The 25,960-nt window shown below is 41.2% G+C and overlaps 1 protein-coding gene across 3 annotated transcripts in view; it reads left to right on the forward strand.

Annotated features, from left to right (window-relative positions):
* The window catches only part of Phka2 (phosphorylase kinase regulatory subunit alpha 2), a 76,623-nt gene that overhangs the window by 44,690 nt on the left and 5,973 nt on the right, over positions 1–25,960 (forward strand). For 2 of the 3 annotated variants that reach the window (XM_029534207.1, XM_029534208.1), the window contains 16 exons: positions 2,429–2,563; positions 3,226–3,335; positions 4,523–4,667; positions 4,892–4,970; positions 7,510–7,679; positions 8,939–9,112; positions 14,950–15,038; positions 16,059–16,192; positions 16,879–17,035; positions 17,774–17,853; positions 18,046–18,124; positions 18,230–18,359; positions 18,885–18,986; positions 21,904–22,022; positions 22,938–22,967; positions 24,467–24,520. In XM_029534207.1, coding sequence (XP_029390067.1) covers positions 2,429–2,563; positions 3,226–3,335; positions 4,523–4,667; positions 4,892–4,970; positions 7,510–7,679; positions 8,939–9,112; positions 14,950–15,038; positions 16,059–16,192; positions 16,879–17,035; positions 17,774–17,853; positions 18,046–18,124; positions 18,230–18,359; positions 18,885–18,986; positions 21,904–22,022; positions 22,938–22,967; positions 24,467–24,520 — 1,787 coding nt within the window. The remainder of the gene's footprint in view (positions 1–2,428; positions 2,564–3,225; positions 3,336–4,522; positions 4,668–4,891; positions 4,971–7,509; positions 7,680–8,938; positions 9,113–14,949; positions 15,039–16,058; positions 16,193–16,878; positions 17,036–17,773; positions 17,854–18,045; positions 18,125–18,229; positions 18,360–18,884; positions 18,987–21,903; positions 22,023–22,937; positions 22,968–24,466; positions 24,521–25,960) is intronic. The other variant, XM_021187651.2, reaches the window with a different exon arrangement.

The following is a 25,960-nucleotide window of genomic DNA, read 5'->3' on the forward strand; positions in this document are numbered from 1 at the left end:
GTCTCTAGCTGCATATGTAGCAGAAGATGGCCTAATCGGCCATCACTGGGAATAGAGGCCCCTTGGTCTTGTAAACTTTATATGACCCAGCACAGAGGAAGGCCAGAGCCAAGAAGTGGGAGTGGGTGAATAGGGGAACAGGGGCCAGGGGGAGGGTATGGGGAACTTTCGGGATAGCATTTGAAATGTAAAGAAAGAAAATAATAATAAAAAAAAGAAGAGCCAAACCAAACCAAAAAAAAAAAAGAAAAAAAAAGAAAAGAAAGAAAGAATTCCTCTGAGCCACTGGCCCATTTTAATGAGCATGGCTGCAATGCAATATGAGGAGCTGCAATTTGTATCAATAGTGTATGCAGAGCATGCCTACCTAACCACCATCACATTCTGATTAGGTAACATTTACAACATTCTCTCCATGAAGCTTAGAGGTCAGCTTATTCACTCAGGGACTTCAGTTGACAGCCGGAAGTGGGAACCTATTACTGATATCCTGGAGGGCTGATCCAGCTTCATCCCTTAGTCTAACATAGCTGACCAGCATATTCCACTAATTTGTCTCTTAAATCTACAGTAGTTCTTTTTCGGCTGTGGGCCAGGACATAATAATAGATCTCAACCAGTATTTTTTTAATTTATAGGTTTTATTTTTAATTATGAATATATGTATGTGCATCTGAGTATGAATGTGTGCACTTATGCAGTGCCCAAGGAGACTAGAAGGTGTTTCAGTCTCTGGAGCCGACTGCTGTGAGTGCTGGGAATCAACTGCTGAGCTAGTTCTTCATTTTTTTTTGTTTTTTCAGTGGAGTAGAACCAGAGGATTCTACTACCAGCAGCATTACCAGAGAATCTGGCATGAAGTAGGTTAGGGCTGTTCAGAAACTCATGCAGGTTCAGTGAGATGCCTCAACACGTGCCTTTTGCCACTACGCCTGTCAGCCTGAGTTCAGTCTCCAGAGCATACATCGTAAAGCGAAAGAATTGACTCTTGCCAATTGTTCTTTTACCTCTACACACACGCCGTGCCTCACCCATGTCCCCCAAGTGCAGGACAGAACTCATGTACGTGTAGTTGATCAGATCCTGATGCTCTTCAGTCTCACAATCACTTCCTCATTGGCAGTCTTAGGAGAGTTGTGACTTTGATAACTGTGGAATTCTGTTTGGCAGTGAAAAATTCAGAAGGGATCCATGTTGAGGAAACCCCACAGATGGTCCTGCATAGTCCAGCAATCTCATTTCTTGGAGGCCTGGGGAAGCAGAGGATGTTATGGAGATTAGGATCCAGTCCTGGCTCAGCTGGTGTGCACTAATTAGGAGTTCTTGTGGCTTCAAGGATTCACTGTGAATATGACATCATTGGTATCAAAATGCTTTAAAAAGCATCAGGTGGTATGTGTTAGGTAATGTTCAACTCTCAGAGGCATTTCTATGTATTGTGTGTTCATTACTTCTCAGCCTATGGATACAATGGTAAGATTTGGGGAAGATACTCTTAACAGTAGCTAGCCTATGTTCTCTGGCCTGAGGCCCTCTAGTTTCGAAAAGGCTCTGCTGCAGCTGGGCAAGGTACCAGCTGCTCTCTGTAACTGTCCTCCTCTTCTACACCTGTCTAGACTCCATCCCTTTGCCAACACACTGCTTTCTCATAAAGGCAGGCAGTACTGGTATGGTAGATACCATCCAGCCATCCCTGATGTGGCCCTAAGCTAAGACAAATTTTTGCATAAACTACCAGCACCTAGATACTTGGAGGTCCCTGCCAGCCAGAGAGCCAAGGGCTCAAACATCAGGGATCGGTGTTCTTTCTCATCTGTGGGGTTTTGTGCTATGCTTCTAAGTGGGCAGGAGAGTCCCACTTTTACCAGGCTCTACACTAAGAGGCCTGCTTTCTTTTCTGGGGAAAAGAAAGCTGCCCCCTCCTATCTCTTAAGCTAAAGCATTCCCTGTTAGCAGATTCTGCCTGGCATCCCCTAAGGGAGCTGTTTCCACTCCTAACCCTATGTGAAAATGACACAAGGGATATTTAGATACATGCAGACACAGAGGGAGGCAAAGCATTATTTCTGATAGGGTAAGTTAACACTTACATACCACCTGCACCTGATGCTTTTTAAAGCATTTGAATACCAATGATATCATATTCACAGTGAATTCTTAAAAGAAGCCACACGAATATCCAATTAGCCCACAATAGCTGAGCCAGTACTAGAACCTATTGAAGACCATTTCTCTAAGTTCTCAGACCATCCTACACAGTGAGGGCACTTGACACATATGCATCGTGTGTGCTGAGGTACAGTGAGGAGAAAGGCTAGAAGTGCAGTAAAGCAATTGCCATCATTTCCAAAGCCAACCATGGAGAATGGGCTAACATGCTGAGACACCAGACACAGATCCCATGTTCAGTCTATGTTCTTGTTTGTAGTTGCTGTTTTGGCAGAAAACAGTCACATTAAGGAGCTGTTGAAGGAACATGGAGTGAATGTCCAGAGCATTGCTGATGTGCATCCAATTCGAGTCCAGCCAGGCCGGATTCTTAGTCACATATATGCCAAACTTGGTAGGTCAGGGGAATATTGGGGTATATTTGGCAAAGAGGGGCTTTCCAGGTTCTAGGTTTGGATGTGAGGAAAACTTGGTTATAAGTTCCAAAGAAGACCCAGGCAGAGCACTAAGCAGGTCAACCAGTAGTTCCACCTCATTATGAAGAAGAATGGGCAGGCAAACATATTTCCCTCAGCTGGGTCAGCCCTTACTACCATAGGAGTGCCTCTGTTTGGCAAATATGTTGGAAAATAAACAACCCCCTTTGAAATGTCACAGTTAAAAGAGTCACTGGTATCTTGATATAACTTCTACTTGTTACCTATGGTACCACAAAATGCTCATTTTACCCATTAAAGTGGGAAGCAGTTCTCATTTCTTAGAATCTGAATTCATTTAGTTTATGACTACTAAATAAATCCAAAGTCCATATTATTAAAGTTCTTTTAATAGGTCTACTTGATATAGCTCAAACTGGCATTACTCACATCCATGCATGAAGAGAGGAGAAGAATTTGTTTCTCTGTTCTGCTTTGTCCCACTCTTTTTTAAAAGGTAGGAAAACAAACCCCAGAGTATATTATCTAACATAAAAATAAGGCCCAGTCTTACCCTTGATCACTAGGAATGGGTTACTTTATTTTCTCTAACTCCAGTTTTCCTTCATATTTTAAATAGGACGAAATAAGAATATGAAATTGAGTGGTCGACCGTATCGGCACATTGGTGTCCTTGGCACCTCTAAACTCTATGTGATTAGGAATCACATCTTCACTTTTACACCCCAGGTAAAAAGAACAGACATGGTGGCCCATGGTGGTATATGCCTTTAATTTCAGCACTGTGGAGGCAAAGACTGATGAAACTCTATGAGTTCAAGGCCAGTCTGGTCTACATGAGTTTCAGACCAGCTGGAGCTATACTGTGAGACCTGCCTCAAAAAAAAAGTGCAGGCAAGTAGAAAACCAGCCAGCATCCTCTTATTGGGTTCTCTTTTCTGTCTGGTAAGCATTTCTGTGTCAAAACATGGAAGAATTTTGTATGCACAGGATCAGATGGAGGTATAGAAAATGTTTACAATAGGTATTCAATTAATGTTACTTGAATCAAATTGGATATGTCATCACTTCCAGACATGAATATTAATTAAATTAATTGCTTTATAATATGATATGTCACTTGATTCATATCACCTAAACTTAATAGTCTCTAACCCTTGTGAAAGTTGTCATAGGACCCACAGTATGACAAACAACTGGAATGATTTTCAGGTCCCAGCCCCAATTGAGATTCAGAATATGTTAACTATGGAACTTATCTTCAGAATTCTTGTTCCTAAAGAAAACTAACTTAACAGAAGCACACACTAATATTTTTTTAAATCTACTTGAACAGCTAGAAAGATAAACAATGAGGTCACCGTACCAGTGTGAGACATAGCATGGACTCCTGCCTACCTGCCTCAGTAGCTGCCACTTTGAACATTGCAAACCTTGGTACCAAATTCCAAATGCAGAGCTGAGTGCTCACTAGTGCAGAGGTCAGGAGACCAATTGGATTTTCATCATTATGTGGCAGTTCTTTGGTTCTCATTAAGCAGGCATCAGTCAGATGGACAGTTCCCAGCTTTTCCTCACCTTAAAAGTGTGAACTGAGGATCTCCAGAAGGTGTAGCAATTACAAGACTCTTAATATGCCCTTGATGGTGAACAAGGCACTTACATCCCTATGGGAGGAGTTGAAGGCAGGTCTAGCAACATACCTTTCCTTTCATACCTGTGTATCTATAGCTCATGAGCAGGTGACACATTGTTAGGTCTCATCTCAGAAAAAGTGGTTCCCTGCTCAGAGGATTGAGGCCAATACCAAACATCTTCCTAGGCAACAGATTTGGGATTAGTGCAGCCCTGGATGACAGGTGTTATGTGGGAGATAGTAAAGGGTGGCCCTTGACTTGGCCTGTTCTGACTTTCAGTTCACTGACCAGCATCACTTCTACCTGGCCCTGGACAATGAGATGATTGTGGAGATGCTGAGGATCGAACTGGCCTATCTGTGCACCTGCTGGCGGATGACCGGCCGACCCACTCTCACCTTCCCTGTCACACACACCATGCTCAGTAATTTCATGATCTCCATCTGTTGGGTCATGGGCTCTTACCTAAATGTTTAGGACAATTCCTATGGACAGTGCCAAGTACTGAAGGGGATCCTTAGCAGTTTGACTTCTTTGTCTAAGGAATCTCTTGTGCCATAAAGGTTTTGATTGGGTTGGTATTGGTAAGAACATTTCAGTGCATTGTGCTTCCAGATAAAGAAACTCATTCATCATTCTTTTTCTTAGCAAATGATGGATCAGATATTCATCCTGCAGTTCTTTCTACAATTAGAAAACTAGAAGATGGCTATTTTGGAGGTGCTAGGTAAGTCGGGATTTCTTCTCATTAAATAAGGATAACATTGACCTTTCTAAAAGTCTTCTGTCCTTTCCCTGCCTTTCACATCAATTTTCTAAACCTAAACACACAGAATTTTCGAGTAAAAAGGAAATCAAAACTAATCTAATTTCATCTCCCATGGAAAGCTTAGATCTGATCTAAAGCAATACTTGGTTGTTCCTTGTTAAGCTTTCCTGGGCACTGAAAGACCACCTGCATAGAGAAGTGAGCATAGCAGTCTCAAAGGTGTTGTCCTTCCTGGGAAGTGTGGATTGCTATGTGTTTCTCCTAAAACATGGAAGAAAACACCAAGCACCCAGGGAGGGGACAGCAAGTGCTCAACAAAAGCCATTTGAGCACAGTCTCACCTTGAGAATAATAATTCACACAACCTTAAGATTTCACAGTGGCCCTCAGAAACAACGCATCTGATTAGTCCCACATAAGTCATTGTCTAGCATCTTCAGTGCTATAAGAGCTATTTGGGTTTGTTGTCCTAAAGTATGTCTCTCCTGCGTATGATTCTTAGACCTTAGGTGACTAGGGCTGTTGGCTCTACAGGAATCCTCTTCTTTCATTTTGTACCTCTGTGTGACCCAAGGTAGGTGATTTTTCTTTCTCTGAAGTCTCTATCTTCATGTCCATGAGTCTCTAGGAATGTGTCAGAAGTAAGTGACCCCTTCTTGTACCCTCCTACCTATTGCCATAGGAAAAGCATATTTAAAAAAAGAAACAAAAAAAACTTACGGTAAAATACCTCTTACCTTACTATTTACACTCTATCTTCAAATGCAGCTCAGTGTGCCAAAAACATTTCCATTATGTACATCTCCAGAACATTTTTCATTTTTCAGAATTCAAATACCATGTGAAAGAAACAACTTCTTGCTACCCTTCCTATTCCAAGCATCCTATCTGCTTTGTGTTCCCATGATTTTAGGCCAGACAACTTGTGCAATGTAAAGTCTTTCTGTTATTGGCTCATTTCACTACCTCACTATTGTCTTTCAAGGTGCACTCAACTGTTTTTCTAACTATGGCCTCAAGTGATTATTTTCCAGCTTCTAAGGTTGACACCTGTGCCTTGTAGCTTCCTGTGGGCCCTGCCATTGTCTAGAAGTAGCTTCCCATATAGGCTGCCCTTAGTCACTTGGAAGTATCCATCAAACAGTCCCCAGTATGATGCTGCATACATATGCAGGGCTATTATCACACCTACCATCAACATCTACTTCAGAGCAGTTTGGCTCCAGCTTAGATAAGTTGCCACCTGGTATACAACATCATGACCAAAAGAAAATATCATAGGCCTATGATGGAGTCTCATGCTACCAAAAGGTTTTGAAGTGACTGCCTTGCTTTTTGTGTTCTCTTTAACCTCATAAACCCCACTCTTTCACCTTCATCAGAGAAAAATTCCCCATTGAATTTTGGTTTTCTGATCCACCTCCCAACTCTAGGGCAAAACAAAAAGAGCCTTAGAATTGTCCCTTGGCTCTCCAGAAGAAGGCTTTTGTTTAGTGAAGGGCAGGCTTTTCTTCCCCAACTGTTGTTTTACCATAAGCCTTTTGCCAGTTAACTCAGCCACCTGTAAAGGTGGTTGTATTGCATACTTTGATTTACTCTGTAAACAATTCTGTTCTGGGTTCTTAGGTTCTTACACGTATTAACTAAATTCTGATCTCATGCTACTAGCTCAGAGCTACCAACTCTGTTGTCTTCCACTTCAGTATCTGACATTCCTGTAGCGCAGAAACTACATGGCCTCCCACCAGTATCTTGGGTGCTGATTCCTCTTTAGCAAGACCCCAGGCTTCCTGTTTTCAGTGAAATGTTTCTCAACCCACTGCAGTAGAGCTCATGCAGTGTGAACTGCTATCAATCTGAGGATGGTAGGTCAATCCAATGACTTCCTTCTAGAGAGAACCTTAACTCTGAGGCACGAATCTTCCATCATAAGTCCTCTGTACCCATCTCACCATGTTTCATGGCAGAGATAAGCACACCAGAAAAATTATTGCTTCTGATCCAGTTGTTAAGGAAGAGAAAAGTCTCAGAGGTTGTCTCTAACTAAAAATGTTTACTCAGTTTATTTTGTAAAATTGTTAACTAACCAGAAAAATAAGTTTGTATTTGTTAGGTTTAGGGGTAAAATTAGGCATGGAATCTGTTGACTTTTAAATGTTACGTGTTTTCACTTCATACTTGTGAATAAAACTTTAGAGACATGGTCTTATTTTGCCCAGGCTGGCTTCACACTTTCTATGGAGCTGAAGATGGCTCCAAACTTCTGATCCTCCTGCTCCTATTTCCCAAGTGCTCACATTACAGGCATTCCTACCATGCCCAACTCTGCTATTGAATTTTTTTTTTTTTTTTTTTTTTTTTTTTGGCTGATAGAGGGCCAATATATTTATTGACTCCTGCAGAAGTGCTAGCTAGCTCTTGAAGAGTTTCACAGTGATTCATAGTGAAAGTCTGTCTGCAACCCACCTGTATCCCTAATGAAGTACCTTCTTGACAGAGTAAAACTGGGAAACCTGGCAGAGTTCCTTACTACCTCATTCTACACACACCTGACCTTCCTGGATCCAGACTGTGATGAGAAGTTGTTTGGTGACATCAGTGATAGGAGCTTTAGTCCTGACAGTGAGCCAGACCTGGGAGGATACCTGGAAGACAGCAGTCCTCAAGGTACCTTGTGGCCAGCATCTTTGAATTATTGATTGCATTTGTTCAAATCTTGGCACTATGATAAAATTGCCCAAGACCTAAATACGGAAAATAATTGACAAGTAAACTGAAAGCAAATAAACAGAAACAAGGTTTCTGAAGAGTCTATTCACTAAAATGAATAAAGTGCTAATTTAAGAACCTAATTTACTATGACTGTAGATATGGCTCAGCACTGACTGCTCTTCCAGAGGTCCTGAGTTCAATTCCCAGCAACCACATGGTGACTCTGTAATGGGATCTGATGCCCTCCTCTGATGTGTCTGAAGACATCGACAGTGTACTCACATATATTAAATAAATAAATAAGTCTCTTTTTTAAAAAAAAGAACCTAAATTACACTGGTGCCCTTGAAAACAGGGCTCCATAAGCCTTATAGGAAAGTTTCAGGTACAGACTGTTCATAAATTGCTTTCTTAAAAATGTTTCCCATTTATTTACTGTGTGCATGTGTGTGTGTGCGTGTGTGATATAATATGGCATATATATATAAAGAGGTCAGACGATAACGTTTGGGAGTTGATTCGCTCCCTCCACCATGTAGATTCTGAAGATTGAACTATGGTTGTTAAGCTTTGCAGTAGTTCCCATTGCCTGCGGAACCATCTCACCAGTCCTCTATTTGTTTTAAGATAGTTGATTTGTACCAGCTGCTCCTGGTGCTCCTTACAGGGGTTGTCACAGCTATTTAAATTCTGACCTGAGAGTGAACCCAAAGCTTAACACATGATTATACTGCTGAGCTATACCCTTAAGCCCTTACAAAGTACATTCTTAAAGGAGAAACACATTGAAAAGAATGGTAAAGTGACCTAGTTTTGATTAGATGTGAGTGGTAAAACCCCACATGTATATAACATATCTTAATCTGAACATGATTTGGGGTCAGTGTGACCTGTTTTTTACTTTTAGATAACATTTGTAAATGGTACAGAAAGCTCCATAAGGCTTAGCTCACTGTTTAAAAATTAGAGACAGAATGTCAGCTAGTATTGTTCAGGTTGTTTTCATAGTCTACAGCTCACCTTGTGACTTAGACTCTCATTCTAGATTTGGCATAGAATGAAGTTTTTTTTTCAAGCAATAAATTTGTACACACATATGGTGTACCTGTCACTAACTTTATCCTTGTGAGTGGAGGTGCAAATGTATGTTCCTAAATGTTGTTTACTCAACAGCTTGTTTTCATTTATTCTTTTCCTTGGTTATCCAATTGCAGAAAGCCAAGATGAACTTGACCAGTATATCAGCCACCTTCTTCAGAGCACATCCTTGAAGTGCTACCTGCCCCCTCTTTGTAAGAAGTCGGAAGACAGCCATGTTTTCAGTGCTATTCACTCCACTCGGGACATACTTTCTGTGATGGCCAAAGCGAAGGGTTTGGAAACTACATGTATGTTATTAAACTCTTCTGTCCATTAAGTTACATTCTTTTATCACAGTGATGTATGAATGTAATTTAAGTCAATCCCAAAAGGCAAGAAAAATGCCCCCTCCTCCAACCTTCTACTTAGATGTGACCACTTTCAGCTCTTCTAGATGTTTCTTCTGGCATTTTCATATCTCCGTATTTGTAAAATAGTATGTATTTAGTTCTGTCCTTGAGGCATCAGTTTGACCTACAATGTTCCAGTATGTGAAGGATTTAGCTGTCTTAAATTACCACTCTTCTATTTCATTCCCTAACCTACTAAAGGAATTATCTAAAAATTTAGTTAAATCCATCTTCACATTGACAGTATACATATAGATAGCATTTTTAATTGAGCGTTATAGTGTAGTATAATTATTTTCCAGTTTTTACGTTTTGATATTCCTGAAATTAACATTGTCATTTTTGCTTACTTTTCTTCTTTATAAGTTTCCCAATGTCCCTACAATACAAATTTTCACAACATGAGTTATATTAGTGAGTCTCTTGAGTCTGTTTCTTTATTAAGAGTTTGCAAGTCTCCTTTATAGGCCAGTTGTGCTTGAGGCTCCTTGACTTTCTTGGTTAGTGTTCCTGTTTACTATACTGCAATTCTCCTCTTTCTTGGTATTATTTTAGTAGAGGACATCCAATAGCCTCCTAAGAAACAGTAGGTAGTTGGTAACATTATTGAGCCTTTACATATCTAAAAATGCTTGCAAGTATCTTAGACCCATTTGACAGTTTGGCTAGGTATAGAATCTGGATTAAAAACACCTTTTTCTTCAAATTTTTAAAAGCATCACTTTATAGTATTAGTTTATATATGTGTGTGCGTGTGTATTTGTGTGTTCATGTGCACATACTCTTGTCCGAGTGCTTATGTGTATGTCTTTCTCACTCCTCCCCTCTCTCTGTGTTTATATGTGAAAGGTGACAGTGACACCTTGGGTATTCTTCAGCAAAAGTGGTCATACCTTGTTATATTTGTTTTGTGTTTTTGAGATAGGGTCTGTCACTGGCCACAGGACTCACTGATTATGCTGACCAGCAAGCCTTAGGGATCTTCCTGTTTACCTCCAAAATACTGGAATTACAAGTTACATTATCCATGTCCAGATTTTTATATAGGTACTGGGAATTGAACTCAGGTCCTCATACTTGCATTGAGAGCACTTTACTGCTGGAGTTATCTTCATTTCCTTGTTATATTCTTAGTATTAGCCTCAGATTTGGAATCCACAGCCTGCAAATAAATAAAAGCAAACCATGTTATAGAAAATGTTATATAAATATAGATAAGAAGCTTCTCTCTGGATGATATGTTTATTTTTAAATATGTCCTCAGTTGCTTCTATAAAATGTTGCCTTAAGTATACAGATATTTTTAAATGAGTTCTTTATTAAACATATTTATATTTAATCACATTTACTTTTATTTGTTTTGTGTGCATCTGGATGTGGGTACACAAGAGGTTGTCAGAGGACAGCTTTTAGGGATTGGTTTTTTTTGCATCATGTGGGTTCCCAGGATTGATCTCAGGTCATCAGGCTTGTCAGTAAGTACCTTTACCCACCGAGTCATCTCGCTGGTCTACATATGTTTTGGTCAAATTATTTCTATTATTTGGGGGATTATAATATATTACATCATTTCCCATTTGTACATCCAAATTCTCCTATATACCCCTCTTTGCTCTCTTTGAAATCATGGCCTCCTTTTTTCATTAATTGTTCTTATATGCATATATATTTATATCCTAGAGAATAGTATACTCAGTTCCATTAATATTTCCAATTAGGCCCTTCTCTACTCCCAGGCAATCATTAATCCTCTGTCTCTTTTGCCTGTGTTCACTTTGGATACATATAATAAACCATATGTGGCCTTTCATGATTGGCTTTATTTATATTTTTATTATATATTAAATATAATATATATTTATTTCTAAATATAACCTGCTCAATCTGTATAATATTACTTGCAAGTATGTTTTTAAGGCTATTTGGCTACAGCTCTAAGGATTCTTTAGTTGCCAGTAGGTTTGTTTTTTGGTTTGGTTTGGTTTGGTTTGGTGTGTGTGTGTGTGTGTGTGTGTGTGTGTGTGTGTAGGTGTAGGATTGAGACCCCAGTCTTCTGTCTACTTTGGCATATCTGTTATTGTTGTCCTTATTCATCTCATGTTTATGTAGTCATGTTAGTGAGACTTCATGTGTGTCACTTCTGACATTACTAAGAAACAGTCTCATAGCAAACTCCATTAATTCTCTAGCTATTAGAATCTTTCTGCCTCCTTCCATAATGGTCTCTGAGCTTTAGGTGTGGGAGTGTTTTGTAGATAAATCCATTGGGGCTGAGCTCCACAATTCTGCATTTTGATTAGTACTGATTCTCTACAATAGTCTCTATTGCAAATAGAAGTTTCCTTGGAAAGGGGTGAGGACTATATTTATCTGTTGATATAAAGACAATGTTTAGATTGATTGTTGCTACAGATTATGCTGGTTTACTAAAGAGGTGGTTGGTTGTAGGTTCTCTTCCAAGATCCATGATTTGGATCTAGTGTTCCAGTACCAAGCATGGTTTCCTACTTTTTGAATGGATCTTAAGTCCAATTAGAAAGCTGTTGTTTACTATCATGGGAAGCATGTTACTAAAGTATCTACCCTTATGATTATCATGCCATGCTGATTTTTGATGTGGTTCATAAGCATCATAGCTGTATAGGACTGTTGGTTGCTTCCCCTTTAGAAGTTTGTACAGTGCCTTCTGGTACCATGAAAGATATTCCTCAGGGAAGAGGCATTCAGGTCAGTTCCAGTTTATGGTATTTATACTGTGGAAAGTTTTTATTTTGCTTTCAATTATAGTAGATACTTTTGCTAGGTATATTACTCTAGGTTGACCATCAAGGTGTTTTAGAATTCATAATGCATTGCTCCAGGCTCTTCTGGTTTTCAAAGTTTCCCATGGGTTTTCTTTTATTTGTAACTTGTGTTTTTTCTATGCTCTATCATGGTGAGTTTCCTTTCTGGTCTTTTCTATTTGGTGTTCTGTGTGCTTTTTGTACTTGTATGAGTGTGTCTCCTTAAATTGAGAAGTTTCTTCTATGATCTTGTTGAAAATCTGGTCTATGCCATTGAGTTTTGATTTTTCTCCCTCATCTATGCCTATAATTCAAAGATTGGTCTTTTCATGATATTGTACATTTTCAGTATTTTTCCTTTCATGTGTATATGTGTTTCTGTTCCTTTTATTTGGCCTAGTCCTCTACTTTATCCTGGAGTCCTGATAGTCTATATTGTTTGATTCATTCTACTTGTAAGACTTCCCTTTGAGTTTTCTAGTCCAATTGTTGGGTTTTTAAATTTCATCTTCAATTCAGCTTGAGTTTTCCTCAATGTTTCTATCTCCTTACTGAATTTTGCTCTCAAATCCTGGATTTTTTTTAACCATTTCCAGCAACCTATGTTTGTGTTGTGTTGAACATTGCTTAGACATTTATTCTTTTTTAAGCCCTTTAATTTTATTGAGCTATTTCTTTTTATTTTCTCTAAACTCCTTGAATACCTTGATGAAGTTTATGATTGTTCTTTTAAATTCTGTGCACTGTGGTTCATATAAGTAACTCTTATTGGAAAACATTTGTATAGGACTTGTAGACTTGGAAAAGAAAGTTTCCTGGATCTTTTTTCATACTGCATTTTTTGTACTTTCACACACACACACACACACACACAGAGAGAGAGAGAGAGAGAGAGAGAGAGAGAGAGAGAGAGAGAGAGAGAGAGAGAGAAAGAAATAAATAAATCTGGGCATGTAGAGTTCTTTTGTTAGTTCTAATGTTAGTCTGATATGGATAGAACAGCTCGGGACAGAAAAAAAAAAGATTGGTGGGCAAGTTTTGCCTAGAGGTTGGAAATGCCTTGGGTGAAATGAAGTTAAATGAACAAGATATATTGGGCTGGCATATAGAATGTGTGTCTCTTTGTCCAAGCCTTGGGATGTAGGTATAGATCTAGCTGGGCAGAAAGACTGGAATTGGCATGGAAGTAGCCTTTGGATTGGGGGGTATACAAGGACCACCCTGGAGGAAACCTAGAGATCGAATGTAATATAGGCAGGGGTGGCCAGGCTAGGCTCGGACACTAGATATGGAATATGAGCCAGATTTGGTGGAATGGAAAGAGTGGGTAGGTTGAGGATGGTCAAATGGGCTCACTGGGTAGACCCTGAAGAAAGATGTGGGAGATCTTACTGGATGTAGAGGTTCCTATATTGATTTTTGATCTTTCAAATATTAGCTGGTTTTTGAAAGTTTTAAGATCTATTCACAGGTTCTGAAATTTCAGTGATTTTATATATATATATATATATATATATATATATATATATAGGAATATTTTTATCCATTGTATTGTATACTCAGTGGGTCTTTTGATCTGGAAATGTATGTTTTTTTTCAATCCTGTAAAGGTTTTCTAAAAACTTTGGCTCATTTTCTTCTTCATATTATCCCTGTACTTTCTTTTCATATATTTTTATTAACTTCTTAGAGAAATTTTATCACTTCTGTTCTGTTTTCCATATTTCTAATTTGTTATGAATGCAATTGCTCAACTTTTTGTAACCCCTTAAAATGATTTTTTTCATTTTTGCTGCTATGTTTTAATCTTCATTTCCCAAATTCCATCTGTTCTTGTCTTATACATGTAATAGAAATGCTTATTATTCTAAAAAAAAAAGTAGAGACAGGACTTTTTAATCTGTGTTTATACTTTCTTTTCCCTGAATAGTTTCCATTGCTGAGTCACCTTTTCCTTTTAGTAAATGCTTCACCTTCTTCCTTTGGAGTACCTCCTTCAGTGTAGGTCTGGTCACCTGCTACTGTAGAAGAACATCCAAGCCCTGTAGAGCTTGTGTGGCCTTGGGGCCATGAGGTAGAGGCTGATTCTCTGCCTTCCATTCTACTCTTCTCCTACTTCAAGGCTAAAGAATGGCTTACCTGGATCTCTAGTCACTCTGTCTCTCTTAAGGAATGTACACAGGCCTTTGGATGTGTAACCAGTCAGTGCCTAGACGTCCTCTCTCTTTCATTCTCTTCAGAGAGTCCTCTATTCTACTGTCCTGAAAGAGGCAGGCACCATCTGTGTGTAAGAGTAGAACATGGAGGGAGCTTACTCATCTTGCATACTATCTCTTCAGTCTTCTTTATTCCCCCCCCCCCACCTTGAACCCCTCACCAGTTTCAAAAGTACTCAGAACAGCAAATTACTGAGACTTTTGAGGATTCTCTTAAGGCAGACCTGACTGGTTCCTTGAGTTCCCTATTGTAATCTTGAGTCTTTTCAACTGCTAATCCTTCAACCTTTGTTTTTCCTACTCCTGAAAGTATTGCTATTATTTTCTTTCCTCTGTTTACCTGTTCTTGAGGATTTGTCTTTTTTGTTTGGTTTTAGCAAGGTGCTTTTGTGGTTTTGGGTTTTGATTGCAATATCTTATTATGTGGTCCAGGCTGGCCAGGAACTCAGTGACATAGTCCAAGCTGACTTTAAACTTGTCATCTTCCTGCAGAGTGCTGGGATTACATATGTGAACCACTTGAGCTTGCTTTATATGTTCCTTTTAAATATGAATTAATGAGGGAGCTAGAGTGATGGCTAAGTGGGTAAATGGCATGTTGAAGTAGTATGAGGATTTTCATTTGTATGCTCAGCACCCTTGTAAAATCCAAGCAGAGCAATGCCTCATGCCTACAAAAGAGGGCTTTGTTATTGTTCTTCCTCACAATAGCTTTCTTAATTACTTTCTCTTCCAGTTTTTCCCATGATTTTGCCAACTAAAGTTCTGAGTGGACACCGTAAGTCACTGAATCTCGTTGACTCCCCTCAGCCACTCCTAAAGAAGGTAAAGTATCTGCAATAGTTTTCGCTTGTTTTTAATGTAATACTTGATAATACTAGATTAGTCCCAAGAACTATCTCAAATGGTGGAGCTTAAAGACCATATTGTTTATACCCAGAATTTCCCGGTTTAGACACTCTACACGTTAATGTGACTCTAGGCACTGAGTTGTTTGGTTCAGTTTGCATCATTGTGTACTCTGGGTTTGCGCATACCTCTGTGTTTTGCTTGGAGGAAAAGTCCTCTTACTGCCGATCTGCCTGATCATCAGAGCACATAAAATCTCAAGGGGTTGGTCCTTATTCTCTTCCCTGATTTTATCCCATGGGAATCACAATATCCAATGCCTACTGGAGGATATTTTAATCTAACTTTGTTTTTTAGGTAATTTTAAACATACATTTTTATGTTGTTTTGCATTCTAAAGCATCTCACTGAAAGGCAGGTATGATAGTATGTGACTGTAATTCCAACATCATGGAGGAAGAAGAAAGACTGCAAATTTTCAGTCGACTTGAGTTATTTATCAAGTTCTAGGGAAGCCTGGCTACATAAGACCTTATTATTATTATATAGGCACAAATGTGTCCTCGGGAGTGCAGTGAGTCAGTATACATTTGTCATTGGCCACTTCCTCTGCCTCCTCCTAGTAACCCTCACCCCAGAGTCCAAAGATAACTGCTTGGGCCTGGTGGTGTTGTGGCTCAGCCATAGACTATTTATCTTGAAAGGCCCTAGGTTTCCTAGTACATGGGAGGAGGAACACTGCTGCAGTAGAGAGCACTGCTGCAGTAGAAGTTGGTTTTGTCTATTTTTGAACTTTAACTAAAACATACATGTTTTAACCTGTTCTCTCTAGTCCCTTGCAAATATCAAATATAGTAAGGTTACATAACTAATCCAGTACAAAAGATTTACTGGAAAAAAAGAAGCCTAAGAAACAAAGTTGGTGTTTCACTTTATGGTCATCTGAAAGTTCCCATTCTTAATCCCTTTCCCTCCTTTCGGCTTTTATGTGGCCAGACTCCTGAATATGACTACCAGTGGCCCAGAGATGACCATGATGAAATGGACTGTGAGAAGCTAGTTGGGCAACTGAAAGACTGCTCAAACCTACAGGACCAAGCAGACATTCTATACATTCTTTATGTAATAAAGTAAGTGCCTTAATCTCTTTGGGCTGCTATAGCAACACGTCATCAACCAGCATCATAAAAAGCAGAAGTGTATCTTACAGTTCTAGAAGCTGGAAATCCAAGATACAATGTCTGGTGATAGCCTACTTTCTCATGGATGGTGCCTTTGCACCCTATCCTTACATGGTAGAAGTGGGGGGACACGCTTTCTGGGCTTCTCATGTAAGGGTACTATCAGATAGATTATGAGGGATCTTACATCATGGCTTAGTCACTTTCCAAGAGCTACATATCCCAGTACCATCACTCCAGGGTTAGGATTTTAGTATAGGGATTTGATGGGGACACAAGCAATCAAGCCACAGCAATAAATTTTATGGTCTTCACTATGTTGAATTCTTTTTCCCTGTCTCTTGGAATTCCAGCAATGCCAGGCCATGATCACATTCACTTAAATCCCTTTCTCTGCCTCTTGATGCTGGCTTTCCATGAAGTCTGAGCAAGGCCAGGATACCATAGTGATGTGTGGACACTAGATTTTTGTTGCAGAAGTCATAATATAGGCATATTTAGTTGGACTGAAGTCTCTTGGTGAGGCCCAGCATTACTAGGACTGTTTAAACACTTGGCAAAATGTACAGCAATCCATGCTTCACCCAGTCTTGACATTCTGATCTTTATCTTTGTATTTTTCTGCCTCTGGCCAGGGGTCCCCGCTGGGATACCAATTTGTTTGGGCAGCATGGAGTCACTGTTCACAGTCTTCTCAGCGAGCTCTATGGAAAAGCTGGTCTGAACCAAGAATGGAGTTTGATTCGCTACATTTCAGGCCTGCTCAGGAAGAAAGTGGAGGTCCTGGCTGAGGTCAGAATAAGTATGCCTACCAGGTTGTCCATTTGCTCATTCTAGCCCCATGCTTTCTTCTTCCAGTCAACCAGTTATGGAAGGTCTAAGGCAAGTGTCTCTTATCAATAAATGGACACAGGGAATGTAACCCAGCACCAGACAAGCCCTCTTCTGACTTTTTACTGCTCTGGATGGAGAGGAGAGAGGAAGAAATTCTCCAATTCATTTGTTTGGTTCTTTCTTAACTATAGAAAGGCTTACTAAGCAATCATGAAACCAAAGCACCCATTTCTACATGTCACAGAACAGAGATCATTAGCATTTATATTCCTGAGGCCGCACAAAATCCAGAACCACCTCCTGTGACTTTAAGCAAATATTCTGGTAAGATGCTGGTCATTGTTACACGTGAATATTGAGCAACTCATAGGCTTGAAACACAATGTGCCTAGTAACTGTAACTAATCTTGGCTATCTGAGGCCCCATCCCTGCCTTGTCTGAAATGGAGGAGGACATCTAGGATGTTTGTTATAGTGGATGGGCCAGGCCTAGGACCATACCTGAGAGACACCAAGATCACAGGGATTCAGCCCTATGTGGGTTGCTCAGCCTAAGTTTTAAGTTTCTCAGAAAGGCCATATGCATGGATTATAAAGTTCATAAAGGTAAATTTCTGGTGCTTTTGGCATTTAGCCTTCTCAGTTAGTTTTGCTTAATTTATTTTCCTTTATACCCTTCCCCCCAAATATATGCAGGCCTGTGCAGATCTGCTGTCCCACCAGAAGCAGCTTACAGTGGGCCTGCCCCCTGAGCCCCGGGAGAAGACCATATCTACGTAAGTTCCTACTGGACGACCTCCAGACTGTAGAGGAGCACTGAGAGGGTATTGTACTATTGCGGAAGGGTAGCAGTGGCTTTTAGAAGATACTGTGTCCTGTGGGTGCTTGTAGAAAGCAGGGAACTTCTACTGAGCAGGAAGGTCCTGCTCTGAGGTACCTGTTGTAAATGACCTGCTGCTCTTTCATAGGCCTCTTCCCCCAGAGGAGCTCACAGAACTCATATATGAAGCCAGTGGACAAGACATCAGCATTGCTGTCCTCACACAGGTAGGTGCTGATGCAGGAAGGGCAAGTTGGGCTGTAGCCTTCCTGAGAGTGCCAAAAGACCTCTCAGGTTCCCTGAAGCCCTGTTCCCATGTGTATTTGCACCAGGAGATCGTGGTTTACCTGGCCATGTATGTCCGGGCCCAGCCTAGCCTCTTTGCAGAGATGCTCAGACTCCGGATTGGATTGATCATCCAGGTGATGGCCACAGAGCTGGCTCGGAGCCTGAACTGCTCAGGTAAAAAGGCCATGGCTTATCACTCCTGCCAACTCAGCCCTACCTTAGGACCTTGCTGCGCAGGGAGTCATACTCAAGCCCTTCCGAACAGGCTTCCATTCTGGGTGAGCTGAAGCTCTCCCAGGTTCCTTTGTGAGAGGTGGCTGAGCAATGTTCTTCCTGGGGCAGGCAAAACAGCCACCATGTTTACATGAGAGTCTTTGCTGTACCTGACAGCTAAGCTACAGTGATGTCCTTATTGTAAGAGATCTCCTTCCACTTAATAACACCTTCACTGGGAGAAATACAAACATTTACAAAATACATTTCAACATCAGGGATCAGTGCAATGTGAAAAATTCTGTCTAGGAATTAAATGCACCTGTACTGACCTAAACAGAAGTATTTGCATTCCCCAAGGACCAATGTCTTTCAGGCCTGCAGCAGCAGTGAAGGACTCCTGAACAAGGAGATCTGCCACTGCCCTCCTGCACCCTGAGCCACACACCACCAGCCCATGTCTGGGGCCCTTATGTTTGCTTGCAGGAGAAGAAGCTTCGGAGAGCTTGATGAACCTCAGCCCATTCGATATGAAGAGCCTTTTGCATCATATCCTCAGTGGGAAGGAGTTCGGTGTGGAGAGAAGTGGTGAGTCTTGATGGGGACCCACGTGCAGAGCAGCACCAGTGTCAGCAGTTCCCTATACCGATGGGACCACACGCTTCCTCTTTCAGTGGGATGAACGGAGGCATGGGATCAAGGTTCCTGCTTTTTAGGGACAAGGAGTACCCTCAAAGGGTTGCATTTCTCTGCAGATTATAGTGGTACAGGGCAGAGTGAACTATATACCTTTGTACCTTGCATCTCCTGTAGTCCTAAGTGTTATGAGGGGAGGGCACTATAAATGTCAGGATCACAGGGCTGCCCTTACAGATCACCCTTTGTGGCCCCCTCCAGAGAGCAGGGCGAAATGTTCTATGATGTGTGCAGGCCAGTCCACTCGCTTCATCCCAGCATTGCTCACTATCTATCTTGGAAATCTGCTCACAGTGCTAAGAAATCTAGTCACCAAAGTCCTGGTGTGATTCTTGTTCCCAAATGTTCCCTAATTATAATTGAAGCAATTATCATTTCTCCTCCTCATAAAAAAGCTAAATGATTCGTAGACACATTGGTGAATTTATTTCATTGAGCCAAAGAAACACACTGTGGGCTATCATTCCTTTTATTTAATAAGAAGGACATTGGGTACTTTGTATTTTTTCCTGAGTGTGCACCTCAGACAAAGCCGCATGGGGCAATCAGCTGTCTATTGGAGGCCTTCTCATTCTGAGGAGGAGTGCTGGCAGTCCCTACCCAAAAGTAATTTATAGTTATTTCAAGCACACAGTCCTTGAAATGGAAATGGAAAAGATAAATATTAAATGTGTTCTGCTCATCATAATAGTGTACATGGTTTGACAGATAATTGCCATTCAATATAAAGCTATATAGATGCTTACAAAACCAAGAACTGAGGAATGTCATTTGAATGCCTTGACATGTGTAATCATAAGCAAGGACAGAAGACGGATTATCTTTTTAAAACATAGCATTTCTTCATTATCTTGTAACTCTTCAGGTTTTATAAGCTGGGAATCTATTAGTAGGCTTAAAACTCTGACTAACTCCTAAATTTACTATTTTTAGCAAATACTTTACCCCAGACACACTGTCCTGGAGCTTCCCATACCCCATTTGGCTTGTTTTCTATTTCTTTGGAACCACTCCTCCCTCTTGAACCATCATTGGATCTCCTTGGTGGTTTCCTCCCACAAAACTGCCCCCCCCGCCCACTTTCTTGGCTTTAGCAGTTCTATAGGAAGTAACCCTTGCCTTGTGCCTACAAAAGGAGCAATGGAATGGGAGAGTAAAGCATGCATATGCCCACATCGGGCACCCATTAGGAGGGCTTCCTGTGGCACCAAAAAGATTGTTTAGGCTTCATTCTGAAGACAGATTTAGACCCGGGGAGATTCTAATTGAGCAATGATATGATCACATTCGCCTTTTAGTATAATCATTTATGACCATTGTCTTAGAGACCATACTCATAGGGAGAAAAACTGGGGACAGGTGTTCAGTCCTGAGGCTGATGGTATATATGATGGAAGGAGGTGTGGCTTGGTGCAGTGGGAAGACCCTCCTTGCCCCATTCCATAGTAGCATTGCATGCCTGGCTTTGGCAACACTTTCTACCTCATCCCCGAGCTCTCTAGCCTGCTCAACCCCTGCTTCCTCCCAAAGGCCTGGGTTGAGATCTCCTCCCTGCCTGCCCTGAGTTCTGTCAATCCTGAATGGTAGTACACATGTGTACTTGCACCCATATCCAGACAAGGCCTGATATGCAGCAGTTTTGTCATTTCACCAGGGACAGTTGGCATTACAGAGCTTGGCAAGGTCACCATAAATCCTACACATCAGTCAAGAGGAATCCTTTAGAAAGTCACAAATAGAATTGGATATTACTCATTCAGAGATCCAATGTCATAGAGTTATTAAACATGTGAGACAATATGTAATGCTATAGAAAAACGCCAGGCAGTGGTGGCGCACTCCTTTAATTCCAGCACTTGGGAGGCAGAGGCAGGCAGATTTCTGAGTTCGAGGACAGCCTGGTCTACAGAGTGAGTTCCAGGACAACCAGGGCTACACAGAGAAACCCTGTCTCCAAAAAAAAAAGAAAAAAAGAAAAAAAATTAACTCTTTTAACACCTTTGAGCTGCTGAGAAAGAGAAGAAAAGAAAGAAATTTTACTCCCTTCCTCTCTCTCTCTCTGTGAATGAAACAAGAAGCAGAGACCAATGACTTCATACACACAAACATATATGCACACATACATACATACATACATACACACATATATACATATAGACANAATCTACAAATGCTATCTCCACACCATCTCCCCGAGCCTTCCCCAAACAGTTTTATTTTCTAGAAAAAAAAAAAAAAAAAAGAAAAAAGAAAAAAATGCTATAGAAAAACATTCACAAAGTGTTAAGTGCAGAAACAACTGATCATGCTTACATATGGACATGTCAGATGTATAATGGAGAGTTCCTCTTTGTACATGTATTTGATGTTGATGTGGGAAAACCATGTATTCATGGAGGAAAACTGGCAGAATAATGACTGAAATGTTGACAGATGTTACTTCTGGCTTCCTTAGGTGGTCTCAGTTTTCCACAGAGAAAATGTGTTTTGTATAAGTGTAAAAAAATGGTTTTCAGAACCAATTCCATCAACCATCAGTTTTTGGCTACCCTGATCTGTACCTGCTGTTTAAGTAGTATCCACACTTTCACACCACCTTTCAGGCCTCCTGTGGTGAGCCTGTGCTACCTTCAGCACTGTAAGCCCAGGCCTGGCTGGGGCAGGTAAGGCCTTTCTTTCATCAATTTTATATTCAAGCAGGGAAGAGAAGCGGATCTCAGAAACATGTTGCCCATGTTGCCCATGTTGCCTCTCTCAAGGCAGGTGCAATAGATTCCCTAAAAGCACCATGCATGCATTTTCCTTCCAGTGCGCCCAATACACTCCTCCATGTCCAGCCCTGCCATCTCCATCCACGAGGTGGGTCATACTGGAGCCACCAAAACTGAGAGGAGTGGTATCACCAGACTGAGGAGTGAGATGAAACAGGTAAGAATATTGTAGCATGGCAGCCACGTGGGAGGGTTATAAATGGTTCTTCTGCCAGGGCTCATCTCTGAAAAACAAGGGCATGAAGCTTTGGCCTGCTCTCTGTAGAAGTTGTGGGATCTGAAGATAGCCCTCTAGCCCAGGTAGGTACCCCAAAGCCATTTGCATGCACTTACCAATGTCTAGCCTTCATGTGATGTTACATATACATCCTGGAATACTCCCTTTTCCATATTTGTTGCTGTGTTATTTAAAAAGCAGAGTCCCGGGGCTTGAGGGATGAATCAGGAGTTCAAAGTCCTGGCTGCTTTTGGAAAAGACTTGAGTTCAGTTCCTAGCACCAACATGACAGCTAGCTGTCTGTGACTCTAGGTCCATGGGATCTGATGTCCTCCTCTGATCTCTACAGGCACCAGGTACACAGGTGGTGCACATATAACACATGTAGGCAAATATGCATACCATGAAATAAAACTAATTTGTTAAAGTAGAATAATGTCAGAAGAGAGAACCATTTCTCCATCAAATGTGTTCTTCGTCTGAAATAGCAAGGGGGATGTGGAAATAGACTGGAATAATTATACCTGTATTTACCACCAGCCACAGTTGTCTCTTCATTTTTCACCCTAATTTAACTCACAGTAGAAATCTTTTTTAGCTGACCATCACAGGTCTGCAACTCAACACCTTTTTAGTCTTGATGCATCTAATACTGTGATAGGACATGACCGTGACCTACGTGAGAAAATCTACTTATACATTAGTCATGCTGTCTTACTTGCTTGGGTGTGTGAGGGGGAGTGACCAGCCTCTGAGGTGGGATCAGCATGCTCTGGCTTATAGGACTGTGATGGAAGCAGTGGGGTGTTCCTCACTTGAAGTGGGTTCTTAACTTTCTGATGTTTTTACTTTCAGATGAATAGGCGAGCTAGTGCTGATGAGCAGGTGAAGTTCCTTGCTTTGTTTGTCTGTCTCTCTGTTTGCTGTACACTCTTTCTGGCTGGAACACGGAAATCGGGGCTGTGAATACAGAGTTTGGATATGGGTGCATGGTAGAATAGCAGGTAGCCCCAGAGCCAGAGAAGTGCATGAGAGAGTAGGAGAGAGGACCTTGTCCTTTGCCTTCCAGATAGGGTAGCCAGTTAGCTCATATAGTATAGGCTCTTGATCAAAAGAATTGCATTTATCAAACTCAGCTTTTGTAAGGATTCTTTGTGAAAGAGATGGTCCAGGCTCTGCCTCCATCACCACCTCTGTTCAAAAAGAGGGGAATATGGTTAGTGATGTCATCAGTAGAAAAAAAAAAAGATAATGCTACCAGTTCTACCCTCAGCCAAATCTGGGGAGATTGAAGCCTGGAAAGAAAAGTTTCAGGGCATACTGTACAACACCTCATGATATACTCCTTCCCTTGAGAAAAAAAATGGATGTGCTTTTTAGTTATACATTGGTTTTTAGATAGGGATCTCCATGCTGCCTGGGCTGTCCCCAAACTGCTGGACTCAAGGAATCCTCATTCCTCAGCTTCTTGAGTAGCTGTGACTACAGATGCACACTCCCACATCTGATTTTGGATTCATATTTCTAATGATATGATGTCTCTGTGACCAGGAAAGGGTGCAATGGCACGTAATGCAGAGTGTAGACCGTACAGTCCCTCATTTCTGCTCCTTCTAAGGAAGTGATTTTCCAAACATCTTCCTTTGTCAGCCACTCGGTGGCACCGTCCCTCTGGTTACCCACAGCTCAAAGGCCTGATCCTGGGTGAATATGGATGGCTGCTTCTATTTAATGCTGCCCTTGCCTGTGACAGCGATGATATGATTACATTCCTTTTCTGTTGTGTTTATATCCAGGCCGCCAGTACCAGCTTTGTATTTGCCTACTCATGTCAAGAAAATGTTCTCTGGCCAAAATTTAATGGGTGTCAATGGTAGAACTTTCTACTCATGTTTGCAAGCATACCACAGATACAGACCAGTATGCAAATTAAGGGTACCATCTAGATTCTTAGATGAGGAAAGATGTGTATGGCCAAAAATCATTAGCCTGATCCACTGTGTACATTTAAGAATAGTCTATGGGATGCCTGTCGGATAGCAGACATCAGTAGCTAAAGTTAGGGGTCTTTTGATCTCTATAGATGTTTACAATATAGCATAAAATGGTCACATAGCATGGCTGTGACTTTGGAACATGTGCCCTGCTTTGATTAGGCCTGCTCTACAAAGGAAAAGGACCTGGCAACACTTGCTTTTTAAAGCCAAGCTGGGCTGCCAGGGAGCAGTGGGTCTGCATCTGTTACTGCTACTCAGTGAGAACCCCTCTAGGGCTTGTCTCTGCCTTCAGTCTCTGTTCTTTCATGCTGTTCTGTGTTCCTTCTCAACTATTTGTGCCTCTTGGGGTCACTGTGTGGTACTGAGTCTCTTCTTTTTCTTTTGCAGTTCTTTCCTTTGGGACAGACTATGTCCAACAGTTTGCATTCCATCAAGTCTGTGGTAAATTTGTGTTGGCATCTCACCCCTCCCTGCCTCCTCCTCCCTGACTGTAATGTTCAAGGTCTCTTCTGGCCTTACCCATGCTCCCACCTCAGCCATACTTGTGTTTGGGGGTGGGGTACGTACACACATGTACTTTTGGGCATGCAACCAAAGTCCTCACACATTCAAAGCAAACATTCCAGCCCTGAGCTTCACCACACCCCTCATCCCTGATTTGTAATGGTTTGAGTAAAGGTTAAGGCAGTGGTTCTCAACCTGTGTGTTGCAACCCCTTTGGGGATTCAACTGACTCTTTCATGGGAGTCACCTACAACTATCTGCATATCAGATATTTATATTACGATTCCTAATAGGAGCAAAATTACAGTTATGAAGTAAAAATGAAAACATTTTATGGTTCACAACATGAGGAATTGTATGAAGTGGTCGGTTGAGTATTAGGAAGGTTGCGAACCACTGGGTTAAGGATTTTCAATTGATGGTGGAGATATTTTCCAAGTAGGTATTCCTGAACTCAACTTTATTTTCTATCTCATGCTCTTAGATCCTGGCTTGTCAAACTCCTCAGTACAGTGTGGATGAGGTGTGCTTAGCTTATCAACTCCTAGGAGTTTTCAGAATCTTTAAAACCCTGGTTCCACCCCTTTCTTGTTTGTTTTGCAGTGCTGAGGATGGAACTCAGGGATTTGAGCATGCTAAACAGACACTCCATCACTGGCCCCCATTCCCAGCCCAGATGCCTTTTTATTGAGTGTTGAGCTACTGTCCCTCCCACCGCAGGCTAACCACCACATTTTACTCTCCTGTCCCAGCTGAGCATGTGACCCTAGCTCAAGTGGAGGCCCAGGAAATGTTCTAATTGCAGAGGCGAGTCTGAATCTGCCTCCCAAAACCAGAAGGAGAAAATCAGCTGAGTCACTGATGAGTGTGGCTGTAATTACTTTTATTTGTAGCTAATTGTTGCCTTATTTAAATGGCAGTAATGAGCCCAGCAGAATAACCCAGCCTAACTGCCTTTTCAAAATAAGATCTGTTGAAGGCAAAACGAGTTCTGAGAGAAGCATCCCATCTCCCACCCTGCTAGTATGCTTAAGCCTTTAAATTTGATGTTGCACATTGTGAAATGAAAGTGCCAAATAGTCCAAACCAAAACATATGTAAAGATATGTGTTAGCATTGTTCCAACCTGAGGAATCTGTCCAGGGCAAGTCAGTCAGTGGGGCATCCACACATGATCTCTACCCCTGAGTGTTCAACAGCCCTGCAGCACTTGTCTTGTGGAGAAGTCTAGCCTTCCATAAGGCAGTGAAAAGGAGATAGCACCCTGGAACCATGTTCAGCAAGTTCAAGCTGAGGGCTATAGCCTAGCCTTAGAAGAAAACTCAGGGCCAACAGCAAGACAGCAGAAATCACTATTGAAAAGCATAGGCAGAGAAC

Source organism: Mus pahari, chromosome X (assembly GCF_900095145.1).
Source record: "Mus pahari chromosome X, PAHARI_EIJ_v1.1, whole genome shotgun sequence".
NCBI classification, from domain to species: Eukaryota; Metazoa; Chordata; class Mammalia; order Rodentia; family Muridae; genus Mus; species Mus pahari.